The sequence below is a fragment of the Peromyscus californicus genome, unplaced genomic scaffold (assembly GCF_007827085.1).
Source record: "Peromyscus californicus insignis strain IS unplaced genomic scaffold, ASM782708v3 Scaffold_3__1_contigs__length_106647218, whole genome shotgun sequence".
Taxonomy (NCBI): Eukaryota; Metazoa; Chordata; class Mammalia; order Rodentia; family Cricetidae; genus Peromyscus; species Peromyscus californicus.
In genome coordinates this window covers 9,006,291-9,026,850 of record NW_026294551.1, presented here as the reverse complement: position 1 = coordinate 9,026,850, position 20,560 = coordinate 9,006,291, and the positions used below count along the sequence as shown (strand labels likewise).

General features: G+C 46.9%; 1 protein-coding gene across 5 annotated transcripts in view; it reads right to left on the bottom strand.

The window, feature by feature from the left end:
• Positions 1–20,560, bottom strand: part of Slc39a11 (solute carrier family 39 member 11) — a 443,246-nt gene that overhangs the window by 310,927 nt on the left and 111,759 nt on the right. For all 5 annotated transcript variants that reach the window (XM_052758532.1, XM_052758530.1, XM_052758531.1 and 2 more), the window contains one exon: positions 64–222. In XM_052758532.1, coding sequence (XP_052614492.1) covers positions 64–222 — 159 coding nt within the window. The remainder of the gene's footprint in view (positions 1–63; positions 223–20,560) is intronic.

The following is a 20,560-nucleotide window of genomic DNA, read 5'->3' as shown; positions in this document are numbered from 1 at the left end:
ACGAACCTACTGCCCAGAGCCGGATGGCTCCTGAGCGACAGCCCAGAGGAAGACGATACTCACCAAGTGAGGCATCAGGAGGTCAGCCAGGTACACAAAAGCAGCTCCCACGGTGAAGCCAACAGCCACTGGGAAGAAGGCAAAGGCACCGAAGCCCCCTGAGGACGTGGCCATCTCAACCGCTGGTGCTAGCAGAGACCAATAGGAAGCCGCCAACATGACCTGCAGAAACCACAGGGAGCACGTCGTTAACCAACTGTCTAAGGGAGGGTTTCTATGGCTGCAACTAAACACCATGACCAAAAACCAAGTTGGGGAGGAAAGGGTTTATTTGACTTAACTTCCACATTGTAGACCATCATTGAAGGAAGTCAGGACAGGAACTCAAACAGAGCAGGATCTGGAGGCAGGAGCTGATGCAGAGGCCATGGAGGATGCTGCTTACTGGCTTGCTCCTCAAGGCTTGCTCAGCCTGCCTTCTTATAGAATCCACGACTACCTGCCCAGGGATGGCAGTACCCACAATGGGCTGAGCCTTCCCACATTGATCACTAATTGAGAAAATGCCTTGTAGTTGGATCTCATGGAGGCATTTCCTCAACTGAGGCTCCTTCCTCTCTGATAACTCCAGCTTGTGTCAGGTTGGCATACAAAATGAGCCAGTACATTGACCCATAGGCTTTTGGGGGTGGTAGGTCCTATAAGATGGGGACACTATAAGGGGGACTCTCATTAACCAACCCATAATGCCTTCTGAGGAGTGGGGAACCAAACTATAAAGCCTTGGGGAGGGGTAACTCATAAGGTCTTGGGGGTAGGGGGAGCCAATGCATAAGGCCTTCCTATGGGGCCTCATCATTCCCTCTGTCATAAAATGAGCCATACAATTTTGAAAATGAGCCTAACACATTTGTTAGGCCTTATATCTTAGGTGGTAGCTACTATCTCAACCAAAAGACTATCACCAAAACTCACCAAAGTTCCTCCCAGAATTCATGTTTTATGAACCGAACTTGAGGAAGGTGAAGCAGCCCATGCTTTTGTGATAACCCCTCACTCGTGCTCCTGTAAGCGTGGACTCATTGGCCCAACAACAGCGAAGGCATGAAAATAGAGGGGGCTAGCTGAGAATAGGAAAGGGACCAGCGGGAATGGGGAGGGCCATGGAGTGTAAGGGAATGAATATGATTAAAATACATAACATATTTGTGTGAGACTGTCATCATCAGACCCGCTGCTATGCATAATATAATTAATGCATGCTAATAAGAACACATAAAAATAAGAGACCCAGCTGGGGGCAGGACAGAGTTGGTCCAAAAGGATGGAGTCCAGTATGCTGCTATCTAGCCTCTGCCACAGGAGTTCTTATCCAAGAGTGATTTTTGCACTCCACGGGACAGGAGACAATGCCAAGCAAAAGAGTCACTTGGAGTTGTCACACTGAGAGTGGGACAGGGGCTATATCAGTGATAAACATCCTACAACACACATCACAGCCCCTGACAACCAAGAGACATCTGGCCCCAGATGTGAGTCCTAAGGCTGCTGAGCAATGCTGCTCTAATCCAAAGCTTCCGACACAAACCGCTCATCGCTACGTAGGCGCCACTGCATTAGGACGTGGCTGGCTGATTATCATAGAGCCCTTCCTCGTGTTGAACTGACGTGCGTCTCCCCTCCGTGTTTGCCTCTTCACCCTTTTCCTGCTCTCCGCACATCAAGAAAGGTGGGCCTTCCCCTCGTCCACGTGACAGGTTTGAAATGTTTGAAGGTGCCAGTACGTCAATGTCAGACCAGTCTCTTCAGTGTCCTCGTCTCTAAAAATGAAGAGGGAAGCTAATATCTATTGATCAGCAGCCATTTCTAGCCACCAAGGTTGACATTTGATATCTTGTCTTGACATCACAACCCCGGGAGGCAGATGTTTTCTCTGTTGTTATTTGTGGAACAAGAAATTGAATCTCAGGTTGGGGGTATGGGCTCAGTTAGAAAGCTGTTTCCTATGTAAGTATTAGGACCTAAGTGTGGCCGCCATGCTTGCGATCCCAGTCCTGGGAAGGTGGAGACAGATGGATCCCTGGGGGTTGCTGACCAGCCAGCCTAGACAAGTTGGCCAGCTCCAGGTTCCATGACAGACCCTATCTCAATAAACATAGTGGAAGGCCCTTGAGTAACAACACCAGAGTTGATCTTTAGCCTCCACAAGAGTGCACACATGTTGATGCACACCCACTTTGAGAGCTAATCTTGGTTGTCAATTTGACACACCTAGAAGAGGGAACCTCAACTGAGGTTCTGTGTGTATATGTCTGTGTGGTATTTTCTTGATTGACGTGGGAGGACCCAGTCCCTTGTGGGCAGTGCCACCCCTGGGCAGGTAGTTCTGGGCTGGATAAGAAAGGTAGCTGAATGTGAGCCTTGAAACAAGCCAGTCGGCAGTGTTCCTCCACTGTCTGCTTGAGTTCCTGCCTTGAGTTCCTGCCTTGATTTCCCTCTGTGATGGGCTATGATCTAAGAGAAAATAAAGTTGTAAGATTAAAATAAACCCTTTTCCTCTGGAAGTGGCTTTTGGTCGGTGTTTTATCACACCAACAGAAAAGCAAACTGGGACACTCCCACACACAAACGCATACACATAAGAATGAAGGGAAGCTGAATCTTAAATACTAAAGCAATTTGTTCCTCTTCACCCAGGCAATAAGTGGTGCATGCAGGGCACAGACCAAGCAGGACCACAATCAATTCAAGGACTAAAAGAGAAAAATGAGGCTGATCCAGAGGTCAACAGGCTCCATTTGACAAACTGTTCTCCAGAGTTGACCAAATTAACTAATTGCCTTTGGCTTTTTCATCTTACACATGCTGTGACATCTTCATGGCTAGAGTCCACCCACCACCTGTCGTAACAGTCACAGACGACATATAAAATGTTGAATGGATTTCTAAAATTTACTTAATTATGCTGCGTCATCCATCTCCAAAATAACACCCCGAGTGACAGAACCAGGCATTAGGACAGCAGGAAGAAAGAACAAGCTATGCAGAAGGCAGTGGATGCCCTTCTACCAGGCACTGCTGGCACAAAGCCACTTGCCCTGGAACCGATTCTCCCAGCAAAGGTCTTAACTACACCATGGAAATCTGCCTCTGCCTCTGGAGCTCCCAGAAAGGATGAAAATATGTCACCTTAACCACATCAGTGCAAAGAGTGACCAGTTCAATGCCATGAGTCCGGGCTGTCATAAAAGGTAACAAAAGGATCCAAGGACTCCCCACCCGGACTTCACTGCACTGAGTTTAGACCTCCACAGCCCATGTAAGCTCACCACCTGCACAGGGACGAACATGGAGACGTTCCTCATTCTCTTCTGTGAACTTGACCTAACCAGCAATCCATCCCCCACATAGCCCCCTCTTTAACAATTTCAAAACCGTAAGACCCACGGAGCACCACGTATCAGACCCTCCAAGACCTCTCTACACATTGTGAGGAGACAAAGCAACTCTACCAGCTTCACCTAAACTACTTTCCCAGCCTCTCTGCTCCTTCCCATTACAACGCCTATTCCAACATCTGCTTCAACTTCTATCCCTCTGCATCTCTGGGTACAAGCCCTGTTTTCTGCCTGCGACAGCTAATCTTGGTTGTCAATTTGACTGGGTCTGGAATCAACTAAAAGACAGCTCCTTGGCACTGCTGTGAGAGATTTCTTTGCTTACATTATCTGGAGAGGAAAGACCTATCCTAAATGTGGGTGGCACTCCCCAATAGCAGCCCAGATAAAAAGAGATGGGGGGAGGGAAGCTTTGCTTGTTGCCTCCTTGCCTTCACTCTGCTGGTAAATTCATCTATGCTGTTGCTAAAGCATTCCTTCACCAGCATTAGAACCAACTTCCCCAGGCTTCCAATGTAGACTGAATACCAGAAGCTGTCCAGGAACCTACTAGAATGTCAGCACCAGACTGGGGCTGCTAAGACATACAGCCACCTAGACTTAATGACCTCTGGATTCTCAGCCTCTCTAGCCAGTGTTAGACAGGCTAGAGAGGTGAGACAATCTAATAAATCCACTTTAATACACATTTATTCTATTAGTTCTATCCTCTAGAAGCTCTAGAGGACCACCACTATTAATACAAGTCTCTGTGCATGAAAAACATGCCAAGTTCTCACAGCTATATTATTCAATATGGGGCAAAGAGGCATGTTCTTGCTAAGGTTGGTCTGGATGAAAATGACTCCCATAGACTCATAGGGACTAGTATTATTGGAAGTGTCACCCTGTTGGAGGTGTGGCCTTGTTGAAAGAAGTGTGACATGGGGGTGGGATCTGAGGTTTCAGATGCTCAAGCCAGGCCCAGTCTCTCTCTCTCTCTCTCTCTCTCTCTCTCTCTCTCTCTCTCTCTCTCTCTCTCTCTACTGCCTGCTGTTCCAGATGTAGAACTCTCAGCTACCTCTCCAGCACCATGTCTGCCTGCATGCTGCCATGTTTCCTACCATGATGACAATGGACTAACCCTCTGAACTGTAAGCCAGCCTCAGTTAATGTTTTCCTTTATAAGAGTAGCTGTGGTCATGGTGTCTCTTCACAGCAATAGAACACTAAGACAGAAGGCCATGATGGACTCTGGGATGCTTGGAGTGGAAGAACATTCCAGTCAACATATGTTGACCTTGCCATAGAAATCACTGTTCTTCACCCTTCTAGACAAATCTAGATCCCTTTTGGAATTTCTTCATTTTTTTTATTTTCTTGCCAGCCTCCTGCTTTACATATAAACTGAGAAGTGACAAAGGAATGATTTCTGGGGTTGGGGATTTAGCTCAGTGGTAGAGCGCTTGCCTAGCAAGCGCAAGGCCCTGGGTTCAGTCCTCAGCTCTGACCAAAAAAAAAAAAAAAAAAAAAAAAAAGGAATGATTTCTACATGCCACTGGGTTCTTGTCCAAAATGAGTGGGGTCCAAAGAAAAGCTATTTCAAGGGGCATGTGCGGTGGTCAAGATGGTCAAACCTGTGACTTTCTTATCCTCTGTGGCAGAAGAAATTCTGCCACACTGAGATGGAGATGACCTTGGACAGCAGCTTGGGGCCAGTGTCATGTCATGAATCCTTCAAGGGTGTGAGAAGAATACAGTTGGAGAGGAGAGGTGGTGTCAAACCACAGACTTGACTTCATTTACATGAAAAATGAGATCTAGAAATCCACAGGGACAGAGCACATTGGTGGCTGCTATCCGGGAGTGGAGGTTGGTAATGTTGCCCACTGTGAATGTTCTGAACACCACTGAACGGTCATCATTGTGTTGTGTAAATCTTACCACAACTTATTTAAAAAGTGAGGGTTGACTCGAGTAACTGTGAGGACCCTATCTGCCCCACCGAGGTGCACTGAACTCTCTAGCCCCTTGTTGCAACTCTCTGTCTCCATCTGTGGCAACGCCAGGACCTACCTCAGCTGGCCTTTCTCCCGGGCATCTCTGACCCTTGGCTGGCAGTCCACGTTCATGACAACAAAATGCAGAATTTGGACTCAGAAACTTGGCTCTCGCGCTTACTAGTGAGGTGGCCCCGGCAAACAACATGAGTCCTCTGCTGCTCAGTTTGGCCAACTGGCAGTGTTGCTACCAACCAGGGCTACTGGGAGAACGTAGCAATGGAGCCACCATGGCAACCCTGGAGCTGGCAGGAGGCAGGTGTTATTTTGGATCCTCCCCCTTCCCAACACTCAGCTCACTAAGCATGGTCCTCCTTCCCCTGATGGGCACAGCTCCCCTCTGGCTGGGCCCCTTATCCATCTCACTGGACTTGTTCTCTGACCCAAACTTTCAGGACTGTGCACAGGACAGGATCTGGCCTCTGCTTGCAGCACCTCTGTGCGCTGCCACCACCCAGCAGAGCAGTCTTGGACAGAGGCTTGTTTAATATTTGTTGCCTAAACGAGTCCTCTGTCATCCCTGCTAATGAAGGGGAGCAGCGGGGGCGGAGAAACCAGAACGCATGATCAGGAAGTGATTCAACCCGCTTTGTGAGTCTGTTGCCTGCATTTTAAAGTGATTTTTTAACCTTCCAAATTAAGCAGCGCACAGGCTCACACTCAGATGCCTTCACTCCTCTGACAAAACGCTAGCTGAGTAATTGTTTAAAATCAGGGAGTTTTTCAGGGGTAGGAAATCAGTATAAGACTTTGCAAAGCTTCATGGGTAACACACCGAGCAATCTACTGAGAGAACTCCCTTGGTGTTCAGAGGGACTGCAGGAGATTACTCAGACCAAACACTTTACTTAACAGATAGGGTAAGCAATACTGAACTAGATGAAGTAGATTTCCCGAGGCCCCAGAGCAGAACGATGTCACACAAGGCCAACTGCCCCAGGCCCCAAGCAAGTTAGTATTATCCTCTAACCCTGCCATGACGTAGTCTTTTGTGAAACTCTGGAAACTTCTAAGTAAAAACTGAGTATACGCTACCACTTCCCCTCATGAGGCAAAGGATCCTGGGATAACTGAGGGGGTGAAATTAGCATCAGCAAAACAAAAGGTATCAGGTGTGGCAGGGACATGGCAAACACTTACACACTGTTGGTGGGGATGCACACTAGCACAGCTGTCATAGAAAACAATGTGAGGTTCCTTGAAAAATTAAAACTAGAACTATCACGTGACACAGCAATGTGCTGGGGAGATACCTGAAGAACATAAAATGAGAATGTCAAAGTTCTGCTCATACCAGAACTACAGACCACTAATAAACAATGAAATACTGTCTGTTGAGAACCTACATTTGGAAGAGGAACGGGGCCTCATAAATTTATATCTTTAATAACCCCTGAGTGCCCTAGACGTAGACAGGCAAATAGGCAATTAAGGAGTTTATAGTGTAATCCCCGCCCGGAAGTGCACTTTGAGCTAGGGATTGTAAAACTAAGCACGTACACACTCAACTCCACACCTTTCTCCAGGGTGACCTATGCCAAGTCTCCACCTTCCTCCAGGGTAACCTATGCCCCAAGAGAAGGCCCCATGTTACATATACCCCAGAGGGGATCCTAAAACAAAAAAGGGACATGAATAAGGAACAGATGATACCCACAGCCTGGAGTCTTGGTTACTGTCACATTCCAGTGTGTTGGACTTGGAGAAATGTTCCCTTACAGTATCTGGTCCACAGTGGGTGGTACTGTGTGGAAAGGTTATGGAATCTTTAATACATGGCAGCTTGGAGCTGGATAGATGGCTCATCCCTAAGACAACTAGCTGTTCTTCCAAAGAACTAGAGTTTGACTCCCAGCACCCACATGATGGTCTACACCTCCAGTCCCAGGATATCTGCCACGTTCTTCTGGCCTTCTCCGGCACTGGAGATACATGGTACATAGACATACATACAGGCAAAACATACAAACACATAAAATAAACACAAAGGATTTAAAGATAAAAAATAAAAATTTAAGCCGGGCGGTGGTGGCACACACCTTTAATCCCAGCACTCTTGGGAGGCAGAGCCAGGCGGATCTCTGTGAGTTCGAGGCCAGCCTGGTCTACAAAGCGAGTTCCAGGAAAGGCGCAAAGCTACACAGAGAAACCCTGTCTCGAAAAACCAAAAAAAATAAAATAAAATAAAAATTTAAAGATGAAGCCTGGGGTGGTGGTTTGAAAGAACCCAAAAAAGGGAGTGACACCATTAAGAAGTGTGGCCTTGTTGGAGGAAGTGTGTCTCTGTGGGGGCGGGCTCTGATGTCTTTTTCTCAAGCTTCACTCAGTATGACAGTCAGTAGACTTCCTGCTGCCTTCTGGTCAAGATGTAGCCAGCACCACATCTGCCTGCACGCTGCCATGCTCCCCATCATGATAATGGATGGAACCTCTGAACTGCATGCCGCCATGCTCCCCATCATGATAATGGATGGAACCTCTGAACTGCACGCCGCCATGCTCCCCATCATGATAATGGATGGAACCTCTGAACTGTAAGCCAGCCACCACAATTAAATGTTTTCTTTGTAAGAGTTGCCATGGTCATGCTATCCCTTCACAGCAATAGAAACCCAAATCAAGACACCTTGCTAGGGGAAGTACATTATGGGGTGGGGGCAGGGGACTATGGGGTTTTAGAACTTAGATCCACATCCTGTTCTCATATTCGGTCATGTTCGTTCTCTCTCCTCCCTCCCCCCCACCTCTCTCTCAATATCTCTCTCCTTTCTTCCTTCCCTCCCTCCTTCCCCGATTCCTGTGTGCAGATAAAATGTGATCAATGTTTCTTGATCACCAGACCTTCCCCACCATGATGAACTGTGTCCCCTCTGGAACTATAAGCCAAAATAAGCCCTTTTCACCTCTAAGTGTCTCTTTATCAGGGTATTTTACCACAGCAATGGAAAAGTAACTAGATCACAGTGTTGATGTCTCAAGGATTCCACAGACTTGACTTATGAGAGATGCTCACATTCTAAAGACATACGGAAACTCCCTGCATCGTTTTAGAAACTCCTCTGAAAATCGAAAATACCTCCACAATGACCAGTTTATTAGAGACTGTGAATAGGTTGCAGATGGGGAGAGGGGACTGAGGGAGGTCAGTCCAGCAAGGTGCATAAACCAGGCAAATACCTGAAGACAAGAGCACCCAGGGTTTGTTCTGTGAGGTCAGCAGAGCACAGGCCTGGGGCTTCAGTATGTGGTAGCCAGCGACAGCATACTCCACCTCCTTGAATCCCATGGCTTCCTGTCTGAAGCTCAGAGGAGTCCACTTACTCATCCAAGTATGCTCTGCTGAAAATGACCAGGCCAGGATTTGAAACCAAGGCCCAGTTCCAAACTCACAGTGCCCACCCAGAAGCTACACACGCCATTTCCTTTGTCTTTGATATTACTCAAGCTTTGTTATTGTTGCTGCTGGTTTCAGCAGATAAATAGATTTTATTAATAACAACTGTGACATTTCAAAACAGAGAAAGAGATTATTCATTAAGTAATACTGGTAGTATTGGGACAGCTGGACAGATTTTTACATCTGAGTAAAAATCAAAACTAAACTGTCATTCATTTTACTCAAGCAAATGAAACAAATACAGAAATATTTGAGGGGCTTATATTAGAGTGTGTGTGTGTGTGTGTGTGTGTGTGTGTGTGTGTGTGTGTGTGTGTGTGTGTATGTCAGTACTATGGGGGAGCAGAGACTTGAGGACCACTGCAGTTTGCTGGCCCCATCCTAGCTCTAGATTTATTGAGAGATCCAGTCACAAGGCAATGAGGTGGAAAGTCATAGGTCAGGATACCCAGCATCCTCCTCAGGCCTCTGCACAAGACACGGGCATGCACCACACACACACACACACACACACACACACGCTCAAACACACCTACACACACATGCACATGCAAACATTAAAAGGGAGCTCAGGAAACACAGACTATTCCAGACCCTTACTTATGTTCCCTTAGAATGGATTCCTCATTTCCCTTCTGTCATTCTTATAATCTAGCGAGTCCATGATATGATCCTTGCTCTCAAAATATCATATCTCAGGGACCCATACTTCCCATTGCTAATAACTTCCCCCTGATGTCAGAGGTACCAGCACAGGGTAATCACAAACAGCCAGACAGGCACGATCCCACCACAGGTGAGCCTTCTCGTCTCCGTGTGGTGTTCCACCCGGAACAATTTCCGCTCTGGAAATAGAGGTGAGTTTATGAAGAGCTCCCTAAGGAACATGGCACAGTACTCTGGCGTGACGGGTGCCGTTAAGCCTTCCCTTTATCACAGTAACTGCAGTTGAAACACAGAAAGAATACGGGGATGAAGGAACAAAATCTCTATCTTAAAGAGAAAGGAGAACCAGAAACGGCCACACATACTTCCTTGCTCTCCACTGGACCACAGTACCAATTCAACACACCTTGAAAACAGCCTCGACAGAAGATGGGGAGAGAGCTCAAAATGGCATCACCCACCCCTGCACCTGCTGCAGAGTGGGTCGTCTGTAAATGGGTGACAGAGAAAATGAACATACACTCCAACCTTAGAGGGTCTGGGAAGATGGCTCTGCCAGGAAAACATCTGTTGAGGAAGCACAAGGACCTGAGTTTGATCCCCAAGACCCACATAAAAGGTCAGGTATGGTGGTGTGTGCTTCTAACCCAGCTGTGGGTAGGAGGGACAGGCAGACCCTTGAGGCTCACCGGCTAACCTAATGGGTGGGCCCATTGAGAGACTCTGTCTCAAAAAACCCAGACTGGATGGGTCCTGAGAATGACACCTGAAGCTTACCTCTGGCCTCCACACATGCCCACACAAGTGCACACCAAAGTGTATGTGTGACACACATACACACAGCTACAGTATAATTAACTAATAACTGCAAACTTACAACCCATAAAAATCAAGGCAATAATTACTCCCAAGTAATGTCTCTAAGTTCTGTCTCCAAATCAGATATAAACATTTTTCCGTTCAACCAACAAACACTTGGGCAGTGATTATGTAACTTACATCATTCAAGATCCTGGAGGGCTGAAAGGAAGGAAAAAAAGATCCAAAGCAGATCCGTGCCCTGCCTTTACCAGGAGCTGACTATGTTCCATAATAAGAAAGATTCCAGAAGGCATCTGAGACATATGGACAGAGGCATCTAGACAGATCATGGAGAAAGTCACAGTCATCACATGGAAGGAGAGCCTGTGTGAAAACACAGAAGCTACATCATAGCCTCCTGGATCACACAGAGAGCCTCTAGAGGGCTGGACACGGTTTGGGAGCCCAGGGTGGGAGCTGTGCTGCTGGCAAGATCATGTGCAGAGAGTCCAGCAAAAGCATCCGGGGCTTCCACGGTAGGACTTCGGGGAAATCCGCCTCGGCAGAGAAAGAGCTTGTGTGCCGGGCCGTAAAGACACAGCTGGGTGTGGCAAAGAGGCCATGCTGGACATAGAATTGGCATGCCTGTGATCTTAACATTCGAGAGTGGAGGCCTGAGGATAAGGAGCCCAGTGTCATCCTCAGATACTTTGAAGGTTTGAGGACAGACAGGCTACATAAGACCTCTTCTCAAAACAAACACAAAGTAGAGAAAGGGTGTGCTGGACAGTTTTATGTCAACTTGACACAGGCTAGGGTCATCTGAGAGGAGAGAACCCCAATTGAGAAAATGCCTCCATAACACTGGGCTATAGGCAGGCCTGTAGGGCATTTTCTTAATTGGTGATTGATAAGGGGAGGGCTACCCCTAGGCTAGTGGTCCTCGGTTCTGATAAGAAAGCAGGCTGAGCGTGAAGAGTAAGCCAGTAAGCAGCACCCCTCTGCTGCCTCTGCATCAGCTCCTGCCTCCAGGTTCCTGCCCTGCTTGAGTTCCTGCCCTGATTTCCTTCGGTGATGGACTACAATGTGGAAGCGTAAGCCAAATAAACCCTTTCCTCCCTGCGCTGCTTTAGGTCATGGTGTTTCATCGCAGCAACAGTAACCCTAACTAAGACACAGGGAGAGGAAAACCAGTCCAGGCAGCAAGACCCGACCTTCAGGGAGAGGGTCGTTGCTCCCATCCCTGCCTGCACAATGGAGTAACTGAGATTTCTGAAATCAAATGCTAGTGCCACTCCAAAATCTACTGAAGCAGATTCTGCGGGGCAGAACCCTGGGCACAGCATTTAGAGCCCTCCAGTGACACTGAGGAAGCGTGGCTGTCGGGACTGAGTGGCTTGATCTTAGGCCACCAGGAGCAGCCTTGAGTGACAGAAAGGAGGCACCAGGCAATGTAAGACAGCATCAGAAAGCAGGATGGAGTTAAAAAGGCAGGCTGGAAACCAAGGGAGCAGGTGTTGGGCTACAGACACGATCCAGATTTGAGATGGTGAGAAATGGAGAAGAAAGGAATGTACATGGGACCCTCCATAGTGAGGTGCCCCTCACCTCCATGTCCCCCAATCTTGAATCATGTGATGAGTGGACACAGGGACTCTACACCTAGTCAGCTTTCCAATCCAGCATGTCAGTGATTGGTCATGACTCAAGTATGAACCAAGTTCACACAGGGGCTCACTCTCCATAAGTGAACAAGTGCCCAGAAAATATCAGTTCCATACAATTACAGTTATTAGCTGTCATAGATAACATTTCTTAGCCACGCCCACCTAGCACCAGAGACAAGCAGAGCTTGCCTTACACACTCCAAATGACAGAAGAGGGTTTATGCTTAAAACAATCACATACACATGAGAAAAATCTACAACATAACCCAGTATTTCCTCTCCCCAGGAGTTTCCCAAGACAAATGAAAGCATATACCCCCATGATGCCTTATACAAGAATGTTCCCAGTAGCCTGATTCACGGGAGCACCAAACTGGAAATATCCCAAATGTCTATCAACAGTAGAATGGAAAAACACCTCATAGTACATTTAGGAGATAAGATAATCCTTACCAAGAAAAAGGGACAGAGCCAGGCATGGCACACCAGTGGTGCCAAGGCTGGAACCTGGCTCCCTGACCTGCAGAAGTCAAGGGGAGAAAGAGAGCCAGCAAAAATGATTGAGCAGGAATAACTGGGGGGAAGAGGGGTGAATATTATCAAAATATATTGTATACATGTATGAAATCATCAAAGAAATAAAAATATTTATGTTTTTTTAAAAGACTGAGAAGGAGCTGGGTATGTCTCAGTTGGCAGAATAGCATACCTAGCATGCATGAAGCCCAGAACTCCATCAGCAGCCCCTCAGGAAACGTGTATGGTAGAGGCAGAGGCAGAGGGATCAGAAATGCAATGCCATCTTCAACTACACAGCAAGTTCAAGGCCAGCCTGTGCTGCATGAGACCATGTGTACAGGCTAGTTTTATGTCAACTTGACACAAGCTAGAGTTATCTGAAAGGAGCAAACCTCAACTAAGAAAGTGCCTCCATAGTATTTAGCTGTAGTGCATTTCTCTTAGTGATTGATGGGGGAGGGCCCAGCCCATTGTGGGTGGCGCCATCCCTGGGCTGGTGGTCCTGAGTTCTATAAGAAATCAGGATGAGCAAGCCATGGGGAGCAAGCCAGTAAGCAGCACCCCTCCATGGCCTCTGCATCAGCTCCTGCCTCCAGGTTCCTGCCCTGCTTAAGTTCCTGTCCTGGTTTCCTTTGATGAACAGTGATTTAAGTCAAATAAACCCTTTCCTCCCCAAGTTGCTTTGGTCCTGGTGTTTAGTAACTCTAACCAGGATACCATGTCTCAAAAGAATAAATAAACAAGGGAGAATGGGGTAAAAGCTGAAAGTAAATTATATAAGTGCATGAAAAAGGCCTACGTAACCCAGGATAATAATTTTTTATTTTACAAATAAATTTTAAAAAATGATAGGGGCTACAAAAATGGTTCAGCAGCTAAGAGCACTGGCTGCTCTTCCAGAGGAAGTGGATTCAATTCCCAACCCCCACATGGCAGCTCACAACCATCTGCAACTCCTGTTCCAGGAGGCCGGACACCTTCTTCTGGCCTTTACAGGCATGCATATGGTGGACAGACATATATGCAGGAAAAATAACCATATACACAAAATCAAAGTTTTTAAGTATAAATAAATATTAAAAAGGAGCAAACTGCCGGGCAGTGGTGGCGCACACCTGTATTCCCAGCACTCAGGAGGCAGAGGCAGGTGGATCTCTGTGAGTTCGAAGCCAGCCTGGTCTACAGAGCTAGTCCAGGACAGGCTCCAAAGCTATAGAGAAACCCTGTCTCGAAAAACCAAAAAAAAAAAAAAAAAAAAAAAGGAGCAAACTATAAGTGTTACAGCCATAGCAGATGAACCTCAAAACTTCTGTATCGATTGAAAGAAGGCAGACCATACACACATACATACATACATACATACTATATATATATATATATATATAGTATGTGTGTATGTGTTGACACACATATTCATGTGTATATGAATACATGTATGCCACAGCCCACATATGGAAGTCAGATGTCACCCACAAGTGTCAGTCTTCACTTTCTTCCTCATTTGGGACAGAGTCTCTTGGTTATTCACCACTGAGTGTGACAGGTGAGCTGACCCACTCGCTTTTAGGGATTCCCGTCTCTCTCTCCCATTTGTCATAGATTCGCAGTTATTACAGATGTGTGCTACCATGTCAAGCCTTATGTGATTCTGGGGATTTGAACTCCAGTCCTCATGCTTGTGTGGCAGGCACCTTACCCACTGAGTCATTTCCCCAGCCCAGCTGTGGGTGCTTTTGGGCCTTGGCTTCCTGAATAGAAGGACTGCCCTTGCCAGAGGCTGGGGAGGACCGGCCTTGAACTGATGTGTGTATTGCTAAAAATCATTTCTCAAGAGGAATGGAAGATCAACGTGAGTTTCTTGTTTGTTTTTGGTCTTGGTAGAGTCACTTTTTAAACTGAGTTGCTGAGACAGAATAGATATAAACCGGCCATCTTTGAAGAATAAAATGAGACTTTTGAGAGCCATGGTTCCTCAGTGCTGTGACCCTTTAATACAGTTCCTCATGTTGTGCTGATCTCCAACCATGAGATTATTTCATTTCTACTTCAAAACTGTAATTTCGATACTGTTATGAATCATAATGGAAATATCTGATATGCAGGATTTCTGATATGTGACCCCTGGGAAAGGGTCACTGGACCACCAAAGGGTCGAGACGCACAGGTTGAGGACTGCTATTTTAGATTTAAACTCAAGACCCTTGTAGTCACAGCAGCACAGATGCTTGCCACCCTCAGAGTCACGTGGCCCCCTATTGTCAACCCATCTTCTCATCTCCACAGTGACTGTCCCTCTATTTACCCGTTTGCCATTTGTAGCATTTTAAGGGAATGAAATCACAACATTTGGTTTCTTTTTGAATATTTATGCATTTATTTTATCATGTATATGTGTTTCTGCATGAGTTTATGAGTACCACATGGGTGTAAGTGGCTGTGGAGGCCAGAAGTGGGCAGCAGATCACCTGGAACTAGAGTTACAGATGGTTGTGAGCTATGGGTCCTGGTAACTGAACCCAGATCCTTTGGAAGAGCAGCAAGTGCTCTTAACCTCTGAGCCATCTCTCCAGCTCATGTTCATTTTCTTTTATATTTTTCTCCATTCATCGTTATTGAGAGATCCAATCATTCTATATGTTCAAGTACCTTATTACTTTTATTTATAAGTGGTTTTATATGGCCAGGCCATAATTCATTATTCTTAGCTGCAGTCACACCTTTAGGTTGACTCTAGTGGACAGTAATACAAGTAAAGTCACAATTAATATTCCTATTAAAATTTTTAAAAGGAAAAACTATTGGACCAGCAAGTTTGTGATCTGGGAATAGTGCATGTCCGTTATATCCATTTGTAAGTCTTTGGAAGGATATGTGCATCCTGGATTCTCATGAGCCAACTTTGCTCATGATAGATACCATGCTAGGCCTGTGGGTTCTAGAGTCCACCCTGAAATGGTCCCTGTAACAGGCCTGAGTCACCACTGTGACTCAAGGACTTTACAAGGCCCAGGCCCAGAGCTGAGAGGCAAGCTCTCCTGAAACACTTAAGTGTCAGCAAGACTAAACCCAAAGGGGCCTCCCGCACCTAATCAGCTGCCATGGATCATTGCCGATGAAGTCCCAGGAAATAGTAAGTTTCTTAGAGCAAACACCATCACTCATGTCTGGGCTTCAAAGGTACGGTCAGGTGACCAGAGTTCAAAAGCAGTTAGCCCCTACGCCTGGTCTTGTTCTAAATCTAAGCTCTGAGACAAACTGGGCTCTTTCCAGCTCCCATGTGTGGTACCCACCTGCACTGGATTTCCCATGAGCCATGACTAGGCCACTCCCTAAGGGAGATCACACAGCTCCAAAGTCAAATAGTACTTAGTGGTGTGAGTTTACATGCTCGTGTGTGTACACATGTGTGCAGGTATGCACACACATATGTGGGGGGGGGGCGGTCAGAGGTCAACAGTGGGTGACTTCTTCATTTGTTCTCTACATTATTGTTTAAGACATGGTCTCTCACTGAACATACTTTTCCAATCCTGCCAGTCTGGCTGGCCAGTGAGCCCCAGAGACATTTCTGTCTCTGCCTCCCCAGCCCTGGGATCGATCACAGGTGCATGCTACCCTGCCTGGCTTTTCACATGGGTCCTGGGAATCCAAACTCAAGTCCACCTGCTTGCAAGGCAAACACTTGACTTTGTTAATCCTTAGCTTCTCTCTTTGACGTCAATGCTCCTTTTCCACAAATCCATTGCTGGGATTAACAAGCAGGCAAGCACATTAACAACCCCTGCTCTCTCAGGGCAGACCCAGATGAGCTAAATGAAAGAGGACTCTCAGAAGAATCATTAAGATCACCAGAATAATGAATCCATGAAGACAAAAGGAGGGAAGGAAACAAACAAGGGCGATGGCAGAGGGGAGAGCACGCTCACCAAACCTTCACCAGCTGCCCACCAAGAGGGTGTGAACACATTGCCCTCAACAGCCTCTCCGTGGCACCCAGCCACCAATCCATCAGCACCTCTCACCGTGGGCTTGTTGATGGACAATTGCACCAGCTGGCCAGGCTTCCCCACTCCAACACTACCACTCACTCACACTGAGCCAATCTGTCCCAGATCTGGTGGCAAGGAAGCAGCCCTGCCCACACTGGAAGGAGGGGAGTCGGGTGAGCTGCCTGGCTCCATTGAGAGAAAACCCAACGATCTAGGAATGAGCATCTCTGTCTCCCAACGCTGCTCAGCTCCCTCGGGGGAGGTTTTGTGGATCTCTCAGCTGTCACTAGCAGTAAGACTTAGGGGAGGGCCCTCCAAGGCCAAGAAGAAAAGATGACACCTCCCATTCCAAACAGACTCACATCTCGTCCTACCTCTCAGAAAAGCACGGTGCCGTGGTTGAAACATGAAATGCACCCTCCCCACCCCCAGCCCCTGAAGGTTCACATTTTGAACACTTGGTCTTGATCTGGTCGTGCTATTTTGGAAGGTTCTAGAAATTTGAGAGATACAGCCCAAGTAGCAGAAGCAGGTTACTGGAGGGTGGGTCCTTGGGGATATGTTAACCTGGGCTACTTCCTGTTTGCTCTCTGTTTTCTGGACTGCCATGATGTGAAAACCCTCTTGTCTAATGTTCCCACAACCATGAACGAGCTGAGCTGTCCCACATGAAGTCCTGTCCCTTCCGTGATGCATCGAAACTGGTAGGGGACAGGAGGAACGGTAGGGGATAGGATAGGAACACTTTCACATTCTGTATTAGAAAGACACACTCAAGCCCCACGCCATAAAAATGAATTAACACATACATATACACTGTCCATGGCTTGTCTGTTCTGAGTTAATCCCAATCCAACCCAGCCAGTCTGAAATAGAAGGTGGATACAGAAGACATTAATTAGGCTCTCCATGTCTCAAGCAGTGCCTGCGCTCAGACATCCAAAACACGAGGGAAGAGTGTGAGGGGTCATAAGAGAAGCACAAATATCAGTCTCAAAACCATACTGAGCCTCTAATGAGAGGGGTGAGACAGAATCTAGGGACAGCTGATTGACTGCCCCCATTTCAGTGCCTGATGGAGATGAAGAGGAAGATAGATTTTTAAGATATTAATCCACTGTCTTCTCAGATCTCTGGCTCTCTGAATGGAGCACAGTTTTAAGAGTCAATCCCTGTCTCCACTCATTGGCATCTGTGAGTGACAGGCAGTCACATGTCTGGTATTCTGGTTATAAACCCAAGAGTCAAAATATACCCTTCATTCCTCTAAGTCGTACTTATCAGGAATTATGGACATGGTTATACAAACATGACAAATGCACATGGTTTGTTGTGGAGGTTTGAATCAGAAGGCCCTGCTCCCCATAGGCTCATATGTTTGAATGTGTGGTCCCTAGTTGGTAGAACTGTTTGGGAAGGATTAGGAGGTGTGGCCTTGTTGGATGAGATGTAACACTGGGGGTGGGCTTTGAGGTTTCAAAAGACTCCTGCCACTCCCAGCATGCCTCTTCTCTGACGGCTACTGGTGGATCAAGACGTGAATTCTCCCCCACTGCCAGGCCTTTGCGCTGTGGTCATGGACTCTAAGCCTCTGAAGCCATGAGCCCATGGATTTTTTTTTTATAAGTTATTCTGGTCAAAGTATTTTGTCATAGCAACAGAAAAGTAACTAAGGACATTAGTCAACATGTTTCCTGCCCTAGCCTCCCCAGAGAGAAGTGAAGGACCCCGCCAGTGCAATGGCGGTGATTCCTAGATGAACAGAGGGAGGTATGGAGTAATAAGGCAGGATCTCTTGACATAGTATGGAAAGACCCTTCTAGGAGTACCTAGTTTAACAAACAAAAGTACAGGAAACCAGTTGATCCAACTGTTTGGGAAGGATTAGGAGGTGTGGCCTTGTTTGAGGAGCTGTGTCACTGGGGGCAGGCTTTGAGGTTTCAAAAGACTCATGCCACTCCCAGAATGCACTCTGACTTCTTCCATGGGGGTGAAATCTCCCAGGGTCAGTACAAGAAGGATGACATGAGCTTGTCCATGTAAAATGCTCAACAAAAGAGGAGGCCCAGGAATGTCAGGTGCTCCATGTTGCTACATCTCTATCCCCACTGGTATAACAAACAGCCAGTGACCTGAGACAAGAGGTTGAACCAAAGGCTTCCGGTCTATATCTATGTGTGAACTTCTTGGGGATTTTAAGCCCTATTTACCCATCCTGAAACTGTGGTGCCCTTGACTGAGAAAAGAAGCCTTAGGGCAGAGCAGGTGCTGGGTGGAAAGAGGAGGAAGTGAGGGAGGACCAGCAGTCACTGTGGGCTGAAGCTGCTGCACAGGCTGTCCGCCAGCCAGCTAGCCTGAAGTCTAGCGTCAGAGGTCACTGCAGTCAGAAAGGCAGAATGGTAGGTCACAGCAGTGACTGATGGCCCAAACCGAGACGTGGGAAGGGACTAAAGACCTAGGAAGGAAGGTGGAGGACTAGTGGAGGGATTCAGGAAGAACAGAGTAGGAGAAGAGGGATCTTTAGATGGTTGGTTTCAAAAGCCTCTAGTAACTGAAGACACAGGGCCAACAATATGGTTCAGTCTACAGCCAAACTTGATGACCAGAGTTCACTCCAAGGCCCTGTGTAATGGAAGGAGAGAACTGACGCCTTCAAACTGTCTTCTGACCGCTACGTGCATGTCAGGCATGCATGGAGAGAGAGAGAGAGAGAGAGAGAGAGAGAGAGAGAGAGAACGAACATAAATTCAAACCTAAAACACAAACTGGGAGCTGGAGGGACAGAATGGTTGGTAACATGCTTGCCACACAAACATGATGACCCAAGTTTAAAAAATAAAACAGGCATGGAAGCATATGCTTGTAATCCCAACACTGAGGAGGTGGGTCAGGAGGGTCCCTAGGTTCACTGGCTGGTCAGTGTAACTGAATCAATGAGCTTCCAGTTCAGTGAGAGAACCTGTCTCACAAAAACAAATGGGTAGCACCAGAGGACGATACCTGAGGTTGATGTCTTGTCTCTACATGCACCTGTACACATGTGTGCAGAACCTGTACACGTGTGCAGACACATGTGTAAGGCAACAAGCTGGGAAAGGACATAAATCAGCAACTCACCACCAAAGTAATTACTATCAAGGGGTACCAAGGAATACAGCAGGTGCCTAACCTTGCCTGTAGTCCGAGGAGGAAAAGCTGAATTGCCAGGCTTAGGGGAGACTGCGAACCCCACAGAGCTGAGGATATATGGCTTTTTGTCATCCTTAAGACTGGAGTAATGGTCCCCAGCTCCCTCAAGTAGGAGGGATGCAATGGGCAAACATGTGCTTCTTGACACATACTGGGCACAGGGAATGCTGGCTGTGCTGAATACTGGCACCATCTACCCAACTGGAAGTCGTTTTTCAACGCAAACCTCCAGCATTGCTAAAGGAGACCACAGCAACCAGACAGGAAGAAGACGGACCTCTGACGGATGCGAGAGAACTCAAAAAGTCAACATTTGTAAGAAGGAAAACTTGCACTCGTAACAGAGAGATCAGAGTGTATGGGATAAGCCCACAGAAAGAGGAAAATAAAAGAGAATTTTAAAGGGACAACAACAGAGTGTTCAAAAAACAACCACAAAAAGAGCATTTACTCCTTTGTTCAAGTTGATGAACTTCCCCACCAAGCAGAGCGAAACAGCTCTGGGTTGACACACACACAGAAGAGGAAGAGGAGAGGCCCACCAGGCACTAGCCAACAAGCCAGAGGGTGCAAGGAAGTGTAAGGGCCGCAGCTCCCAAACCCAGAAACTGTAAATTCATTTAGAAATGCAAGGGGAAAGTTTCTCAAGAAACAGACAGAAGTGGTCCCTTCTGGACAGAGGGCCAGGCCTGTGGGGCACCGTGAGAAAGAGAGACTGTGTTCTTTTCTTTCTAGGCCTCTTTATCAGCATTATAGATGTATGCATCTATTTTCTGAATATGAGAGGGAGAGCAGTCATTCAAAACCATGAGTAACTTAAATGTCTATCAAATCACTCATTAAAAAATGGCATGCTTATGCCAGGCTTGGTGGCAATGCCTTTCACTCCAGCACC